The following is an 18,911-nucleotide window of genomic DNA, read 5'->3' on the forward strand; positions in this document are numbered from 1 at the left end:
TCAAAAACTGTTCCTTTCAAAATGAAAGAAAACATTATTATTTTAAAAAACTGTTTTATAGTCTGATGGGTAGCTAAGAAACAGAGTATCTACAAACTTAGAGAACTAGGGTGGTCCTGGAGATTTCTTTCAGGGACCACATGACATAAAATATATTCTTCGTCTTTCAATTCCTATGGTCTTTTAATAAAATTTGTCTGCTTTCAGGACTACTGAGCTGTCTAGAGTTGCAGCTCCTCTTGTTTCATGTGTCTTTGAAAATCACTGTCACCTCTGCCAAATACAATCAATTTTAAATTTAAAACCAGAGTTTGATATTAAAAATTCAGGCACATTCAGTCATGCTTCTCTGAATATTAAACAGTTATCACTCCTTGGGACTTGGGCAATTTCCCTTCTTTTTTTAAAACAGACTTGCACTGTCTTTTTTTCATCCTTTTACTTCCTGAAATGGTTTCACCTGTTACTTTCTACCTATGTAATGTAGGTCCTAAGAATAATTTCTACAGTACTCCATTTTGTTCCAGACAAGAGCTTACCATTTGCTCATTTTTACGGCTTACTTGTAAGGCAACCTGGATTTTTAGCCTCTGATTGCCGCGACAGTTGTACTAGTGTACTAACTAGTTGTACTAGTAGTACACTAGTTGTACTAACTATATATAAAAATACTTTAAAATCTCAATTTGAAGAACTCTCTTGTACTCTTCCTTAGTAACACCTGAATCAATATGATGCACTTTTTTGCCCTAACTCTCCTCTAAAGTGTTTTTGACTGATTTTGTTTTGTTTTGACTCTGAACTTCGACGTCTTTTTAAGGCAATATTCCAGTTTACCTGTCATGTTGTATTTAAGAAATCAAAAAGCTATCAGTTAAAACAAAACCCATCATCCCATGTTGTAGTTATATATCCTTCCAGAGGCAAATGAATAATGAATGAATGTGTTTGGCACTACATAATAATAATAAAAAAAGGCTAAAATGTCACATGAATCTATAAAGTGAAGAATTATTTTCAAATAGAGGAATAAACTAATTTACTTTTCTTTGCTCCTTTTAATGTAAGACTGCTAAGAAGGCTAATGGCGACAGTTGATTAAATTTGCAGGCCACAACATTAATACAAGTTACAGAAATCCCTTTTTTTTCTTATTTTTTGGCCTGAAGCGTAATTCATCTTTGGAATTATCTGTCACTAGACATCAGTGGAGTTCTAAGTTCATCTCATTTTAAAGGACTGTCCGTTTCTGTGAGCATTCAGCATTACTTCATAAAGGTTTTAAAACTGGGATTTATTTTAATTTCATTGTTCCTTATACCGGCAGAAAATCAAGAGGAGGCAAAACCTCAGAACGGGTTTGGCTTACCCTTTGTTCCAAGGAGGCTCAGCTGCAGGCAAGAACTGTTCCCGAGAGATGTTTGTCAGAGTTGTGCTTGAAAGCCTGCCTAGCACAATCTTGGACGCCTCTAATGGACAGATTAGTCCTTAGCAGTCTATTCATTTCTCGTAAACTGTCTCAAAGATCTGGTGCCAGACTGAATTCAGACCTAAACGTTGCACAAAACAGGCTGGATTTGTCCACTCTAGCCGTTATGGTATCAGCCGGTTACGGTTACCTTTGAACACAGGAGGAAACGCACTAAGAATCGCAGACGTACGTGCAGTCTTTTAAAACTGAAAAAAGACCTTTTTTGGGTAACGCGAACAGTATCTGTGCGTCTCTGCACCAACGGGGAGCTCTGCCTAGAGCCTCGCCCCTCCTCTGCCTCGCTGCCCCCGAGGCCCCCGAAAGCGAGGGGTGCCCATCCCCGCCCAGGCGCGCCCGCGCGGGCTCCCGGCCGGCGCAGGCAGCTGCCCGCCCGGCGCGCAGGCAGCAGGCGCCCGGCCCTGGGTGTGGTCCAGGGTCCTCAAACAGCGCCCGCCTGCGGGGAAGGGTCCGCCAAGGCCGGCTCCCCCGCGGACGGGCTACCCTTAACGTAGTGCGGTGCTGCCGGTAAACAGCCGCAGCCCTGCGACCTTGGCCTCGGTGCCCGGGCTGTCCCCAGTCGTGTCTGCGCTGTTAGTACCACCCGGCTGTAGTCTCGCACTGCTCACTTGATAATAAGACCAAGAATTGTGGGGTTTCTGTTGTCCTACTGCAGAATCACTTTTAAATAGCAGTCCATGATAAGAAGCGTGTGCAGTGTTTGCTGTACTAAAACGACAGCAGTCAAAATTAGATGGTTGCAGAAATGTGAACGTGCTTCTGCATGCTAGCTGGAACAACGCTTTGATCGGACAACAGATCATGTACTGATAGGTTTCCAAGTGCTTTGCTGAACCGGGATCCAAGTCTTCAAGAACGAATCTTGGTCTTACTGAAAGCCTGTTGAATCAATGAATTTTTTTAAATCCCCTCATTCCTTGCTGATGTTGTCAATCCTACAACCACCCTACTATTTCACCCAAAATTACTCAGAATATGAGCTAGCCAGGAGTTTAAGAAATCACATCAAATTCAAATCCTCCGTGCATATATGCTCATTTGAGAGGTATTTAGAATGAATTCGTTCCCGTTTTCTTTCACTTTTAAACTTATGCTGTTGTGTGTTGATTAAAGCAACTGTTTTTGCAGGTAGAAGGATACAAGAATCTGTCTTCAGAAATCTAGAAAAAAATACTATTTGATTGGATATATTTTTATCAGTTGTGCGCAACATAAACAATGCGTTATTTTCTGACATAAAGCACTGGAAGGGCAAATCTCTTAAAAAGAACAATACCTTTGGATCACACATTGTTTGTTTTCCATGTGAAATTATATTGAACCAACAGAGATACATACTATTCCCACCCAACAATATCTCTAATTTTGCCCATTCTTTTATATAGTTTCATGTTATGTCAAAGAATACTCCCATCATCTTAAATATGGAAGTGCATACAAAATCATCCTTGCAGGTGAAAACAGACATTGAGCAAAATGAAAACATTGGTAATCCAGAGGTTTGAATGAATCCTCCTCTTCCTTTCTTGACTTTTATGTATTTATATTTTAATAGTGACTATGAAAAATCTATCCCTATTGTGTCTTCTTTATTATATTTGAATTTCTTTTTTGTCACTGTATAACTATATCAAGAATCATTGATTCTGCTACTCAAGGAAGCTAACATAAACCTTAACACCCACTGGATTTTCCTTTCCTAGGAGCAACAATGAAGTATGTTTCTTACTAGTATTTGTAATTAATAACTATTGTTCCATGCATTTGGAATAACTCAGTGGATTGCTTCCTTACATATAATAGCTACATATCCTACTTTGGCTTCACATTGTAATGTACTGACAGAAATTCTTCCTTCTAAGGGTCATTTATAACTCACGATTCATTCATGGAAAGCTACATCAAAACATTCATCTGCTACTGGAAGGAAGCAATTGTACCCAAAGTCAAAAAAAACTTGACAGTATACTACACATGACACTGAGTAATGTCATTTTGATACATGAAATCTCACAAGAATTTCAGTTTTAAAGAAACAGGACCCATAATTATTTTAGCAGGAGATTTTATAACATGTATGCACAACACACAAAGCGTTGCTAAATATCCAAAACAAGCTATGTTAGGTGTAAAATACTTTCTTTGGTCCCTTTCTGTGTCAAACGGCAGTGAATGCTCAGGACAACGAAGATCACGTTCCTCTGCACTTCTGCTGTCGATTTGGACACCATGAAATTGTAAAGTTCTTACTGCAGAGCAGCTTCGAAGTTCAGCCCCATGTGGTGAATATCTATGGAGACACACCTCTACACCTGTAAGTCACGTGGAGAAGCTCTGTTTTCCATGGTTTGGGCCCAATTAGAAAGCTGCTGTTGTTAACAACTCTTTACTGACTTCGTTTTCAGCGCCTGTTACAATGGAAAGTTTGAAGTTGTCAAGGAAATAATTCAGCTCTCAGGAACAGAAAGTCTCACTAAAGAAAATATATTCAGCGAAACGGCTTTCCACAGGTGACATGTTTAAAACGCCATTATCAATAGCATGCCACTTACCCACGCATGCAGTGCAACACCCAAAATAACAAATGTCACCCCAACAGCCAGGTGAGGAGCAAAGCAAGCAGTGAGCTCGACACGGATGTAAGTTTGTGTCTTGAGATACAGGAGGGGACATGAAGTAAGAGGTAGAACCAGACAGTGAATGGGGAGAGAGCAAGCAAGGGAGAGAGAAAAGGGTAGGAAAGGCATCAGGTTCATCAGCATCTGTACGAATAACGGTTTCCCTTTCTGTCCAGTTTGGAAACTGAGCTTAGAGCCTGTTCTGCCTAGAAACCTGCTAGAGTCTAGATATTCTAATCTGAAATGATGTGGCAGAACACAGTTTGGTCATGATGCTGTAAGTTTGTAAAGTATTTAACAGACACTTTGCAAAATAGGCTGTATTAATTTTGCATAGCTGCGCACAATTAATTTATACAAGAATAATTAAAATGTTTCCAAAATTACAGAAATGAACACGCTTTGGTGGATTAATCACGCATTTGCACATTTCTAAAGATCCTTTATTCTATTACTACATTTTTATCTCTGTGTAATTATTTTTAAATTTTTGGCTGCCCAAAGTATTTGTCTTTTTATGGGCTATAGCATTCACTTTTCCCTTTATTTTTGCAGTGCTTGCACCTATGGAAAAAACATAGAACTTGTAAAATTTCTTCTTGATCAGAACGTTGTAAGCATCAATCACCAGGGAAGAGATGGACATACAGGTAACATCATCATCCTTATTGCATATGAGCGCATATGCCAGCAACAAAAAATTTGGAAGCCCCACACAGTCAGGATTTCCAGGGTAATTCCCACGGTAATTCAATGATCAGCATCCAATTACCTTTCAGGCAGAGCACAACTTTTTTGAAATGTGTTTGCGGGCAGGCATAGAAGTGATAAGAGTTCAGTGAGAATGCGTCAGGCTCGTTAGCTTCTACACGACGTAAACTGATTCTCCCATAGTTAGGCTTCTAAGCAGTTTTAAGAATTGGGCCCAAGTATTATTCTGCTATGGACTGGGCATATAGCATCCAGTGTCTGAAGGGATGCACGCATCCATGTCCCTACTACAGGCAACAACAAAAGAGCCTTCTTTATTTCTACTTGCTTTTCCTCACGTACAAAGTTGTTAAATGTGATTTGCAGGTGGTAGAGTAAATGCTGACATGTTGTGTAACAGGCAATAGATTGGTTCTTGCAGCATTAATATCTTATTTTCACCTATTGCCTCAGGTATTTTTTGATAATATATTCCTTTACGGAGGAAATCAGTTTGTGCTTTGTAGCTGTTGCTGCAAGTCCTATCATGATGTTCTGACAGTTGTGCTTACCATGCTTCTCTGATGTTCTAGGATTACACTGTGCTTGCTACCATGGTCATATTCGACTTGTACAGTTTTTACTGGATAGTGGAGCTGATATGAATCTGGTAGCTTGTGATCCCAGCAGGTCCAGTGGAGAAAAGGACGAGCAGACCTGTTTGATGTGGGCTTATGAGAAAGGTATTTCAATTTTCTAGTTTATAGAATTATAGAATCATAGAATCATTAAGGTTGGAAAAGACCTTTAAGATCATCAAGTCCAACCGTCAACCCAACACCACCACGCCCACTAAACCATATTCTGAAGTGCCACGTCCACACGTTTTTTTGAACACTTCCAGAGATGGCGACTCCACCACCTCCCTGGGCAGCCTGTGCCAATGTTTGGCCACCCTCTTAGTAAAGAAATTTTTGCTAATATCCAATCTAAACCTCCCCTGGCGCAACTTGAGGCCATTTCCTCTTGTCCTATCACTAGTTACTTGGGACAAGAGACCAACACCCACCTCATCACAACCCCCTTTCAGGTAACTGTAGAGAGCGATAAGGTCTCCCTTCACCCTCCTCAGTTTCTCCTACAAAATCCATAAGAACAGTCCAGGAAGGAGAGAACCCTACAAAGTAGTAGTAGACTAAGAAGTCTCACCATCTGCTTTCCAGTTCCTGGCACAAAGGGTTGTAAAAAACAGCCCTTTTATTTATCTTCTCAGATACCCTGTTAAATATCAGTTTAATTCAACACAAACTCAAGGACAGGAGTGTTTATGTGCCGCTAAAATAGAAAACATGCAGCCTGTTCAGAAAAAGCTATTTCTCCCTCTGGTATGTGCATGAGGACTTTTAATTTTATCACTGAAGGAGGCATTACAAGGAGCGATGAATCAGAGCCAGTAATCTTAAATTCTTGCAAATACGGATCAAAGCAAGGCATTTTCCCTGGTTCCTGGTCTCCCGCTCCACATGTACAGCAATGTATCAGTTTTCTGTCCTGTTGTTGACTCCATGACTTCTGGGACATTCCTGCCTCCTCCAAAAGCACTGCAGTACCATTTGTAACGAGAATGACTGTAATGGAGTAAAACTGTGGATTTCAAAGGCCTTCCAAAAACCTGATATTGGCAAAATACTCTGTGTGAAATTACTGAGAGAAAACTCAACTTTTAAAGGTTTAGAAAAGAATTTTGAATGTTGCCAAGCAGAACTTTGTACATCAAACATCTGAGAGCATGAACAGGTTGTGCGTACACTTCTCTCTTCCGGTTCCTTGCAGAGGAGAGTGGGGAGTATAGCAACTGCCTACACCAGTATTGTGCACAAATGTTGGCCGGTTTAAGACACCGGAACTGCAATATTTTCAGCTCCTTGTAAGGCCTATTGAAGACTGTCATCAACTTCCGTTTCAGGATTTCTGTAGCAGGGTTTTTTCTTTTGCCATGTATCACATTTCAGAATTAGGTGGGCTCATGAAGATAACATGCTTGTTTTTATTGGCAGGTATTTCCCTATTTTTCTGTAGTTAAGAATCGCAGTATGTTTCAGATTAGTGCCGCTATATCTTTGTTTACATGTTTTATAGGCACATTGTACTTTTTTTTAAAAATCCACTGATTTTGTATAAATAAATAAATAATTAAATAAAACTATCACGTTTACCTGCAAATCCTCATATTTACTCTTTCTTTCTTAGGTCATGATGCCATTGTGACCCTTCTGAAGCATTATAAAAGACCTCAAGATGAATCACCCTGTAATGAATACTCACAGCCTGGAGGAGGTATGGTCTGAGAAATCACTTTATTCTCTAACTGAAGGGTCTGATCCAAAGACTGCTGAAGCCTCTGGGAATGTTCCACGGATGTCAAGGAGCTTTGGATCAATTCTGTCTGGCACAAAGAAAATTAGTGTCATGAGAAACCCCATTTTCCAGGTTCCCTCTATTTATGTCAAAAGGCTTCCTTTACCTTAAAATAGGGTTGTCACTTTGTATTACTCACTAGAAAGAAAAGCTAACAGCTGTGAGATGAAGATCAGTCCCTAGTAATCATTACTCATACCTTTTTCCATCCTTAATACCACACTTAGCCATTCTCTTTGTGTTATTTAGCTCTGAAGTTTCTTTGATTGCTGGCATTCGGTATATTTATATTTTTATATTTTTATATTTATCTTATTTATATAAATAAATTATTAATATATTATATTAATATATGTCTATAAATTTATAATTATCTGGTGTATATTATTATTATATTCATGTATTTATATATACTCAGTTCCCTTCGTATTTTTTAATATATTGGATATCTAATTCCCCCTTGGGATGAATTAATTACCCTTTTTGCTACAAATAAATTCATTTGTATTGGCAACTGAATGACAAGTGCCAGGAAGGATGTTAACGCAAGCCGTTAGAACAACAGAGCATTCTGCAGCGTGTTGAGAGCGCTGCGAGGGTGAATATGTCAGACGTCGCAGCTTGTCCAGGTCATTGACTCCTCCCGCCGCGCACCCAGGAGGAAGCCGACAGTCAGCAGCAGGATCAGTTTGCTCCCTACATAGTTTGACCTGTTCCAGGTTTAGGTTTAGGGTATCTCAAGTGTGTGTAGATCTTTAGGGGACTAAGTAGTGCATGTACTGTAAATTTATATTGGCAAGCGATTAACTCACGCAGACAGACTTTTTAATGCTGATTGTTAAAAGAACTCAGCTCCCACTTAAGCAGAAACGCAAGAGATTGCATTCTTGGTACATGGACAAAACTGAGGTCTTTTGGGAAATCCAGCGGTGAACTAAGCAGTGTCACAGGCTCGCAGCCCAGCTGCCAGAACTGCTGAACCTGGTCTGGGTGCCTTCACAAAATCCAGCTGATGCCAGAGCGACACCGGCACCTTCACCGCCAGCGAGAGTCGGTACCGGTCCACAGCGATTAGTGAGGCTATATGCAAATTACTTTCCAGAACGCACACTGTAATGTCACAATCGTACATGTGTGTGCGCTTATGTGTATTTTCACCCCTTTATTACTCGTTCTTTAAGCAATCATTTCCTCATTAATTTTTCAATACAGATGCTTATACTGTCTTTCGATTCCACAAAATTCATTCTGTTCTTCTGTTCCAGATGGTTCCTACGTGTCAGTTCCATCCCCTCTAGGAAAGATTAAAAGCATGACTAAAGGTATTCTCAATGGCAAGGGAAAACTTTGGAACTTTTATGGTCGTTTTACCCAAGGTGTTTGTCAGCCTAAATGTGCTACGCAACATTCATTATTCCTGGAAATTTCAATGTTCAGAAATGTAATGATGTGCATAAGCAGCAGCTATATTTCCCTAGGATAATTTTAGGAAACAATATACTTAGCTGTGTTGCTCAGGATCATGATAATTCCTGTATTTATCTTATTTTCATTTACTTTAAAAGTGTATTTATTTGTGTTTCTTTGGAGACAAGGATGTGATTGTGAATTAATGCTAATGAAATACACACATATCCATGAATACAAACAAACACTGTATGCAATTCCACTGTAAAATTCTTTTGCAAGAAAAACTCTGTCCAAAAATAATTTGTGTTAATCTCAAACACACATAGATAAAATACTCAGATGAATATTTGTACTTTAAAATATTTAATTTTTTGTGGTGTTTTCAATTTTCCACTTCTAGTATTCACTCTGAATTTAACATAGCGGCATTGAAATGTTCCATTCAGAAATAGTCCGATAAACTTTATAGTAATAAACCAAGAAGATGAGCAGGGTGGAGATATTTGCTAACTAAATTAAGTTGCAAAACTTAAATTCCACATGTCACTAAAGAGTTGGTCAGATCTGGAATAACGTCCCCTGCATTAGTAATGAGCACCAGCTATACAGAAAGGAACTAACTCTCCCTGTAAAGAATTGTACGCAACCACCACATGATACAGGCAGAAGATGCTTACGGGACAGTGTTCATCAGTGATAAGGTTTTAAAGCCAAGAAAGCCCAAGGCAACCGTCGTGTTGCGAGTATTTGTCTGTTACCGGGGGTTACTGTGGTCACTGAAAGAAAAGGGAGTAGGATTACCTGTCAACCAATTTACGGGAGGAAAATCAGCTTTTACTCTGCAATGGTTTTGTGAAGTTAAATGCTTATATTCTGTCCTTCCCCATGATCCCACATTTTACAAATAGGGTAAGTGTTTTGTCTTGCAGAAAAGGCAGATGTTCTTCTCCTCCGTGCTGGTTTGCCATCACATTTCCATCTTCAGCTCTCTGAAATAGAGTTCCATGAGATTATCGGCTCAGGTACCAGAAATAAGAATGCATCATTTTAAATGTCTGATGTTCATAATAAATATCTTTGTGCTTATTTATTGTAAAACATTTTAGGGTCTTTTGGAAAAGTATATAAGGGACGATGCAGAAATAAAATTGTCGCAATCAAACGGTAAGTTTATCAGACTTTTCCATGTTGTTTGGTTAATGACCTATTTTGAAGTATTAAAAAAAACCCAGGTTTTATTATATTTTTGCCTTATCATTTACTCTCATGTAAATTCTAAGCTATCGAGCCAACACCTACTGCTCCAAATCTGATGTGGACATGTTCTGCCGTGAAGTTTCCATTCTCTGCCGACTGAATCATCCGTGTGTCATCCAGTTTGTGGGAGCTTGCTTAGATGACCCAAGTCAGTTTGCTATAGTCACTCAGTATATTTCTGGAGGATCGCTCTTCTCCCTGCTTCATGAACAGAAGAGGTATTCCACTCGTTCTCTGCTTGGGCTTGCGGTACGGAATTCGGAGGACTAGTAAATCTATGCCAATGTAAATGTTATTCATTTCATGGAGAAAGGAACACACTAGAAAAAATTTAGCTTTGATCCAGATTATTGGGTGTACAAGGGGTATTAATAAGTAATCACAGCATTGTTATTTAGTCATTATTTTACATTGTATATACTTACATAGATTACATACCATTATTTTGTAATTAAAACCATTTTAAAGGTTCCATGATTTACAGATGAGAATAATTTACAGATGATTTTTGCCTGTTTCCTAACTGTGAGTAATTTTTTTTTTTTCAAAATATAGAACTCTTGATCTGCAGTCTAAATTAATCATTGCTGTAGATGTTGCCAAAGGCATGGAGTACCTCCACAATCTCACGCAACCAATCATACATCGTGATTTGAACAGGTAAGTTTCTTTCTTTATCCTAAAAATTCAGGGAACACAAAGCCTCAAAGCAACAGCGATGTTCTGCAGTTCACCTGTACTTGCAGACTCTTGTAACTGCTCAGTATCTCACTAACACTGACGGAGCTTGGAGGAAGGTCTGCTGGCATCAATTGGACGGGGGAATTGGGGCACGATGCTTTCACATTCACTGGAGGCTTTAATACGTTTTAGTTGAATGACTTAACAGACAGTAGTCAACTTCATGCTTATACTAATTTCACTGACAGATATCTTATCTGAAATTTAGAAAATAATTATACCCTATTTGCATACACTAGTCCTGTGGGATAGCCTTTTTACAATTTATGCTATCTAGTATATTTCCCCAGTATAATTTTTTTAATCCAAAACATTAATTAATTAATTTCAGCTACTTTTGCCCCTCTAAGAATTAAGTGCCTAATTTAAACTAGTTGCTAGTGGCCCTAAGGTCAATGCAGAAATGCAAAAAGACTTCCAGAAGGCAATCCCTCCTGTTGGCTTTAGGTGATGAGCCTGTGCGTGTTTTGGGGAGGGGAGCAGCACTTAGCTTACTCTAAGTGCCTAAAGCTGACGCTCATAGAGGTATGGTGGGTAAATCCCAGCCCAGAGGTCAGCTGGCAGTGCCACTGGTGAAGAAATAGGAGAGAGTCTACACGAGTTGTTTATCCAGATTTCCTTCTGGAAATGAAACTGAGTTGAAAAAAACTCAGAGGTTTTATACAAACCACTATGAATGGTATTTGCTGAACTGTAACTGTCATTGAAGGCTGTAACTGCTAAAACCCACTATTGTCTCCCCTCTGGCCCACCAGTGTTCAGTCTTTGTTAGAAGCAGGAAGTGTCTTCTCTACTGAACTGACTTTCTTGGTGTCATGTCTGCATCAGAAATCACTCAGACTCGCCATTCTGCACTAACTTCTGCTTTGGAAGGGGACTAACCAAAATTACCCATAGGCGTATTTAAAGAAGAGCAACCAGGCAAAGAAAGTTAGTGCTGAATCGCTGTTGCACTTTTTGGCCACAGTAGTTCGCTTGGAAACAGCTCCTTCATGTTCACGAGCACTGTGACAAGAAAGCTGCCACAGAAAGAATTCTTTAAAAGTAGGATGAAGTGAGGTACAAAGTGGTCTCTTCAGTGCCGGACATACACCTCTTCATTTTCCACTAGCTTAACTACTCGTTTTTCAAAAAAATCACAGAAATGTTCATTTTGTTTATATCTTGAGTTGACCAGTCCCATAGAGTTGTGGTGATATAATAAATAACATTTTCCTGCATCTTGCTATAAGTTTTCATTTCTTAGTGACACTGACAGCTGCAGTGAATGATTCCTTGTGAAAGACACTCACTATTTCGGGAAAAAAAGCTGGATTTTTCCCTTTGCTGAGCAAAGAAGTAAATTGATTGTGAGACTATGCACAGTTCAGGGTTCTGGTATGAAATTCTGAAAAAATATGAGGTAGCAGCCATCTTTTGGAGATTGTTGTTGGCATCTCCAAGAGAACAGCATGGCTTGCCACACGTGAATGGTTCTGTTTTCTTGCTCCAAGTGTACCCACACTGACAGCTCTACAAAGGACACCTACGAAGGGAGCGACTTCAAAGGTAGTATTTGTCCTTTATCAAAATGGGAGGCTTCCTGGGATTTGAAGTATAATAAGGACACAGTGTGTGTATATATATATAAGACCAGTCACAGGGGTGCAAGCAGAAGCCCACTGCACTCAGCGTCTGGTCTCCGGCAGTGGCTCATAGTGACAAATTTGAGAGCCAGGCATGTATATAATGATAATGTCTTGAATTCTCTCTCAGTTCCCAAGAACTCTGGGTTAAAAAGGGCATTTTCAAAAATGAGTACCTGCTCTTGAAGCCACATTCTTTAAACAAAAGAATAACTCTGTGGTATGAATGAAAAAATATCCTTGCAGACTGAAGAAGAAAGTCAGATCGCTAATGCAAAAGAAACCGCACATTTCTTTATTTTAATCTGAAAAATGCAGTCTTACAAACCTATCACCTCAAGCTAGTCTTCTGGGATTTATGTGCCCCAGGTTAGCAATATTGGCACAAATTCTGCTTTATACTCTGACTGCAAATTTAAGCACACTTTGCTTTATTCGTCAACTCCAATGTATGAGTGCATCCGTCTGCTCACGTTAAAACTGCTACAAGCACATAAAAATGGCTACTGTTAGCCATTGCCAATTACATACCCAATTACTTTATTTAAATGTGCAGATACGGTGTTTCTGTATGGATATAATAAATATATGATGTTTAGAAGGATATTGCTGATGTGTTATATTCATATATGTATGTTGACTATATGGAGGCTTAGTCTAAGTATATGAATATAAGCCATATTCTGCAATTTTACTGTAGCAGAGCTACATAAAATTTGTGTCGAAGACTACTTTAAATGCACTTTGGATTGACTAAATACTTGAAAAAAACTTGTCACTTATCAAAATTCTTTTAGTCCAGGAAAGCCTGAACCCACATTTCAGGTGCCTTTGAAATGCTTCATTTTGACATTTTAAATTATTTTTTCTATTCTTCCTAGTTTTTTAAATCCTTAATTCTAATCCAAATTCCAAGTTTTTAAAACATAATTTTCCTTATCAAACAAATCTCAAAAAATAGAAATGCAAAGTTGAATGCTTAATTTTCATATGACAAGTAAAACTTTGTTGACAAGACATGTCTGTTCCCCACTCTTTAACATTAAACTCCATAAAATGTTCTGAGTCAATGCTAAAAGAACCAGTCCATAAAAATCACTCATACAAACAGCTCCGTTAATTACCAGGAGATATTAGGACAGTCACACTCTGAAGCGCAATTCTATGCATCTTCTAATACACGTTGAACTAATTACAATTCATTGTGAAGTGACTCGACCGCAGAGCTTTGCGCTCAGCAGTTCCGAGGGACGCAGGAGGAATTCAGGACCGGGGAAACCCTCGAAGGGAAGGCACGAACCGCGCGTTCCTGAGGGCGTCTGCGAGCGCTGCCCGCCGGCAGCACGGGCTGTGGGCGCAGCGCCGACCCGGGGGAAGCCTCCCCCCGGCCTTCGGGCTCCCCGCAACGCGGCCGGGCGGGCGGCGACCGCTCGGCGCTCGCCTTCGCCCGCGGGGCCGAGGTGCGCAGCACGCGCTCCCCGCCAGGCCCCGCGCTCTCCGCGCTGGGGCACCCGCCCGGCAGAGCGGCCGCGGGGCGCCCCGGGCGCGGCGGGGCGCGGGGTCCCCCCGCGGCCGGCGGCCGCTCCCGGCCGGGCGCTGCTGCGCGGCGGCGGGCGCCGCCGGTCCCCTCGCAGCTTCGGGCGCTCGCCCCACAGCCGGCGGAGGAGCCTGGCCTCGCGCCTCCCGCTGTGGTACTGGGGCCTCACGCCGGTGTTCGTGGCTTTGGGGCTACGTGCGGAACTGAGCCAGCTTTTGGTAATGGCAGCTGAGGCTGCTTCCGTTTCTTCCTCCCAGTCTCGCCGTTTTTCCTCAATGCAAAGTACGCTTGGTTCTGACATCTTTCGTTACGAAGACTCTCTAATTTTTTAATAACTGAAATGACGAATGCTGGACGCTTGATTTGTTGGTTTCTGTCCTTGTTGATTGGATTTCCCCCCAGGCAAGTACTTTCTGCTACTGTCCTGGGAAGGGTGGATACAAATACTTGTTTAATCTGTTGGGTTTTTTTAATTTTCCATTTGCGAATTCTCAGTTTGTTTTTAGCACAGCACCGTGCTTTCAAATAACACCACGTCACTTTCTTTCATTACTTCTTCTCCTTTTCTTTGTTTGTTTTGTCTTTTTTACTTTAAATGTTTTCCCATAATCTGTTTCTTGGTTTGTTTGGCCCATTTGTTACAGATAAAAGCATTTCTGACTGGATTGCTTGTAAGAGCTAAAATCGAGCACAGGCCAGTGCGCTCATCGGCTTCTTTGGTGATGCCTGAGTGGAAGCAATGGATAGCTACCATGGACAGTGTGTGTTTCGAGGATAGCCGTATTCTAGAGGGAAGGGAAGGTATAAAGGAGCAGTTAGAGTTTTTAGCCCTACAAATGGAGCTTATCCATATAGCACTGAATTGCCTATTCCTTGTGGTGGGAGAGTGGAGAGAGAGAATATGCCAGTTTGCGTGCGAATGGCCTCTGCGCATGTATTAAATAGCCTAGCATGAATTATCCCAGGCGGATAAATAAATTAATGCACTGTTATACATGGCAGAAAATGGAAAAATTGCCCCCTGCAATCCCTGGGGGGGAAGGGGGGGCGGGAGGACTTCTGTTTTGTAGGGTTTTCTGTAGTTGAGATCAGGGTCCTCGGTGTATGCAGAGAAAATCTGTTCTTGCTTTTCTAGCTATGAAAATAATCCCATGGTGTGCATGTTTCAGTGAAGGGGAGTGAAATACCCAAATACATTGGACTGTGAGATTTTAGATGAAAACGCCTCCTTTCGCTAAAGACGAAAGACGACTCTTCGTTCGGCGAGCCCTGTAAAGCAAAAGGCACGCCATTCGATGCTTGGGCTTTCCTCTCACACTGCATAGCTGTGCGCTGCTTTGAGCAAAGAACTTTCTGCCTTTGACCCTCATCTCTGCTGCTTTTACAAGGTGTCCCTTATAAGCCCTGAGTATTGAGATGGACATTCAGTTCTTCAGTTTTGGCCCAAGTCAGGATTGCTAACAGTTTCTATACTAGATGCCTTTACTGTTTTGGCAAATGGGTCTTAGCCCATCTTGTACGACAAGGTCCGGATTAAGAGCAAAGGGAAAGTGCTGATATTACAAACTTTCAGTACATTAAATTGTGAGGAAAGGGTTGGCAGAGCTTTTCTACATTCAACTTTCTCAAAATAAGGAAAAGTTGTTGATAACAGCAACATGGCTCCACCAGTCCTAGAGGCTTTTGGAAATGTTACAGAAAAAAGCTGTTCAGGTCACACCTTACTAGCGAGCGCCCAGTTTTTAAAGTATAAGGTGAATTCACTATGATGTGGTATGCAGGAAGCAACCTGGATCTCCACCTTCAAAAAAGACAGGCTGGAAGAATGTCTTGTTACTACCTCTTTTTTTTTTTTCCCCATGACTCTACTTGACTCGTTTCTCCATCGCGTACCATCCATGTCCACCAGCTGTTCTCCTCCTTGCAGTCAAGGTTCCCTTCTCCTCACCCCACTGGCTCTGACTTCACATATCCTCCGCTTTCTCACTGAGTCTCCTTCATACACTTGCATCCCTTCCCAGGCTCCTGTGAAGGGGCCACCAGGCAGTGGAGCTCGGAGGAAGATGCTTTCTTTCGCAGCTGTACTTCTTGCCTCAGTCGTGATGCAAGCCAAGAGCCCCAGGTCTGAACGCACCAGTCTGTGTAACTGTTTGAGGACAGCAAAGATCCAAACCTTATATTGATCAGATTTATGCCTTGTCACTACTGGCTGCTAGAAAAACAGTTCTGCACTGAAGGATTTTAAATAATGTTTTCCACAAAAGAAAACACAAAGCAGTATCTCACTAGAGAGCCAAAAAGCATATTGTTGCCTCACAGAACTTTTACCAGATCGTATTTGTGAGGGTCAAAAGATAATTTGCTATAAGGACATCAGTGCGGTTGATGCGTGGTGCTGAGAGTAGCTTAACTTCTGAAACTTTTCAGTGTGAGAACAGAAGTCGTGTTTTCAGCAGGAGTCCCAGTCAGCCCACAGGCACAATTACTAGATGAAAATCTTTGTGATAATGGAGGAGAGGGACCAAGAGTGAAATTCTGACCCTCTTGTGTTAAGTTTTGCCAATGGCTTTACAGGAGCCTTAAATTTTTTACCTTAAATTTTCACATAGCTTGTAACCCTCTTTGTGAGTTCTGAAATCTAATGTAATGCACATAATGCATTAAATAAATCTGCAATATGGCTTGACAGAACAGAGAAGAAAATGAATCTTTCATGTCTCTACCCTGGAAAAGGGGTTATCCTTCCATTTTGAGAATAATTGGGAGTTTTATGTTGCTTTCCGCTTCTGGAAAAAGAAGTTCTGACAGCTATCAGCAATGGTGACATGTATCAGCTTATTACTACTTATACCGTGGTGAGGGATCGTAGCCACAATGATTATAGCACTTTAATAAAAAAGACACCATATTAGTATCAATTTAATTTAAGCCCTAACAGCTGAACATGGTTGGACCAAGCCTTTGAGCGACTAGCCTTCATTTGATGGCTGTAACTATCTGTAAAAGTTTCTGAGAACCGGCTTAGCGAGCAAGATGAAAGAGAGGATGGAAGCCTGGTGGTAATGGGGATGGCGTCTGCAACTCCTCTTTGTTATAAAGTCCCTTATGAAATCTTAAAATAGCAGTTGCCTTTCATTAAACCTACAGTGTGTTAAAGGTAGAAGGATCTTTTCATGGCCCTGTTCTCTGGGAAAAGGACACGCACTGAATGTGCTTTGCCTGTCTCTTGCCCTGAGAGGGAGAAGCCCTTGCACTACTTGCTTTTGTGAAAGCCAGGATGATTACACACTTCTGATTCTTTTCTAGTTTTTTTTTTTTCCTTCCACGGTTTCATGAAGAGAATGATGCTTGGTCTCTCCATTTCAAACTGTGTGTGGCCTTAACAGAAGACAATTAATTTCTGATTCTGCCGAACTCATTATTAACCTTCTGTCAGCTCAGATCAGATCAGATTTATCTTGCTGTATTTCTCAAAACAGAGGCTTAAGAGTTCCTTTCTCATCTGTGGTTTTCAGATTTCCAAGTGCCATTGAGGCAATAATAGCATTTTTGAGCTGTACCTTCCAAGCCTTATTTCCGTGGATTATATTTTTTACTTTAGAAAAGACAAATTAGTAACTATAGTGTTCGCTGGCGGTACCAGACTGACAAAACCCTTCCAGAGACTACCTCCTGCTTTCAGATATGTCTATACCCTCAGCACCAAGATGGGCATTTTGGCATTGTTTTGGCAGAAAGGCTTATGCAGGCCGCGCATAGAAAGGGTCTGTTTATTGATTTCTCCGTTACTCCACAAAAACTGTCAGCCCAGGTCTTGACTATGCGTATCGTCAGGCTGGGTTTATTCAAAGTCTATACAATCCTTGATTAGACTGAAGTTGAAGCTAGGGCTTAATACCTTTTATTCATGTTGAGAAATGGTGACAATTTTTGTCCCTACTGACAGAGGTCAAATTTGAAGCAAGACCACAGAACAGTCTGTAGTTCTGTATGATTCATACACCTACATTCAACCCAGGGTACAGCCTTCAAGGGTCTCTCCGGTTTAGCTCTGTGTTTGATTAATATTTTCATTTGACATCCGGTGGGGGTCTTAAAACAATTCCAGATGTCATATTCAAATCACTGAAATATTTTGATGGAAAGTATATATGGGAGCTAAAATCACATTAAATATAAACTAAGAGAGTGATGGCTACATTGTACAAACACACTACACTTTTATATTAAATTCATCATCCCAAAGTCTGGGTTTAGGTAAAGCTAGAAATCTTGAAGACAGTGATTTGTGGGAGTCCTGGCTGGGAGACCTGAAATTTTTTCTGTCCTAAAAGCTATTATCTGGTGAAACTTGTGTTCCTCACTTGACTGTTCTTGCTCATATCTACAGCTCCAATATGGGCAAGTTATGCTTTTTTTGTTGAGACCATCAATATTATTTTCTTTTTCCCTCCATCATGTAAGCCATTGCCAACTTTTTCATTGCTGTTTTCCATATACTTTTGACTCTCCTGAATTTACTTGGATCAGCCAACATTTTGATAAATATCATGTAAGCATTGTTGTGTCTTCATTCATACGCTTTTATGTTGTAATTTGCTCAGCCCTTCAAAAGCCATATGCTGTGAAGGCATAGTGACTAGTGTATGAAAACCTTGATCTTCAGAGTTACTGGAAGCTTTTGACCTAGCTAAAGCATTTCGTGACTCTTTCCCCACATTCTCAGTTTGTTTGAAAATCTGTGTTTGTGATGCTAATTTGTAAAAGCCTTGCTCTTTGTGGCATGCAACTGGTGTTTTTCTGCTTCCTCTTGTGTGTTCTTTGCTGAAAATTAAATCAATTGCAATAGCTTCCTTGAATCAGTAAATCAATTTTCAATAGATTCTATATACATTTTTCCTGCTAAATGACATTTTGCGATAGGCAAAAGGTATTTTGCCTTGCATGGTCATGATCTATATTCTTGTACTGCATCTTGAACATAGTACAAGTCTTTCACTAGCAAACATTTAAATAACAAGTATTTTGTCTTTGTCCCTAAACTTGATTCTATCCAACTTTTATAGAGCTGTAACAGATTGTAAATGTGGCAGTAGCTCTCTTTTCTAGCTATTTTGCTCTCTCAT

General features: G+C 40.5%; 1 protein-coding gene across 1 annotated transcript in view; it reads left to right on the top strand.

Moving 5' to 3' along the window:
* The window catches only part of LOC309407182 (serine/threonine-protein kinase TNNI3K), a gene marked incomplete at both ends in the record, with an annotated part of 90,685 nt that overhangs the window by 24,869 nt on the left and 46,905 nt on the right, over positions 1-18,911 (top strand). The window contains 10 exons of the mRNA XM_082002646.1: positions 3,659-3,803; positions 3,895-3,999; positions 4,663-4,757; positions 5,391-5,540; positions 7,048-7,134; positions 8,481-8,537; positions 9,555-9,647; positions 9,732-9,789; positions 9,906-10,100; positions 10,438-10,542. Of these exons, the coding sequence (XP_081858772.1) occupies positions 3,659-3,803; positions 3,895-3,999; positions 4,663-4,757; positions 5,391-5,540; positions 7,048-7,134; positions 8,481-8,537; positions 9,555-9,647; positions 9,732-9,789; positions 9,906-10,100; positions 10,438-10,542 (1,090 nt within the window). The remainder of the gene's footprint in view (positions 1-3,658; positions 3,804-3,894; positions 4,000-4,662; positions 4,758-5,390; positions 5,541-7,047; positions 7,135-8,480; positions 8,538-9,554; positions 9,648-9,731; positions 9,790-9,905; positions 10,101-10,437; positions 10,543-18,911) is intronic.

This window comes from Phaethon aethereus (assembly GCF_964289735.1).
Source record: "Phaethon aethereus genome assembly, chromosome: 8".
Classification (NCBI taxonomy): Eukaryota; Metazoa; Chordata; class Aves; order Phaethontiformes; family Phaethontidae; genus Phaethon; species Phaethon aethereus.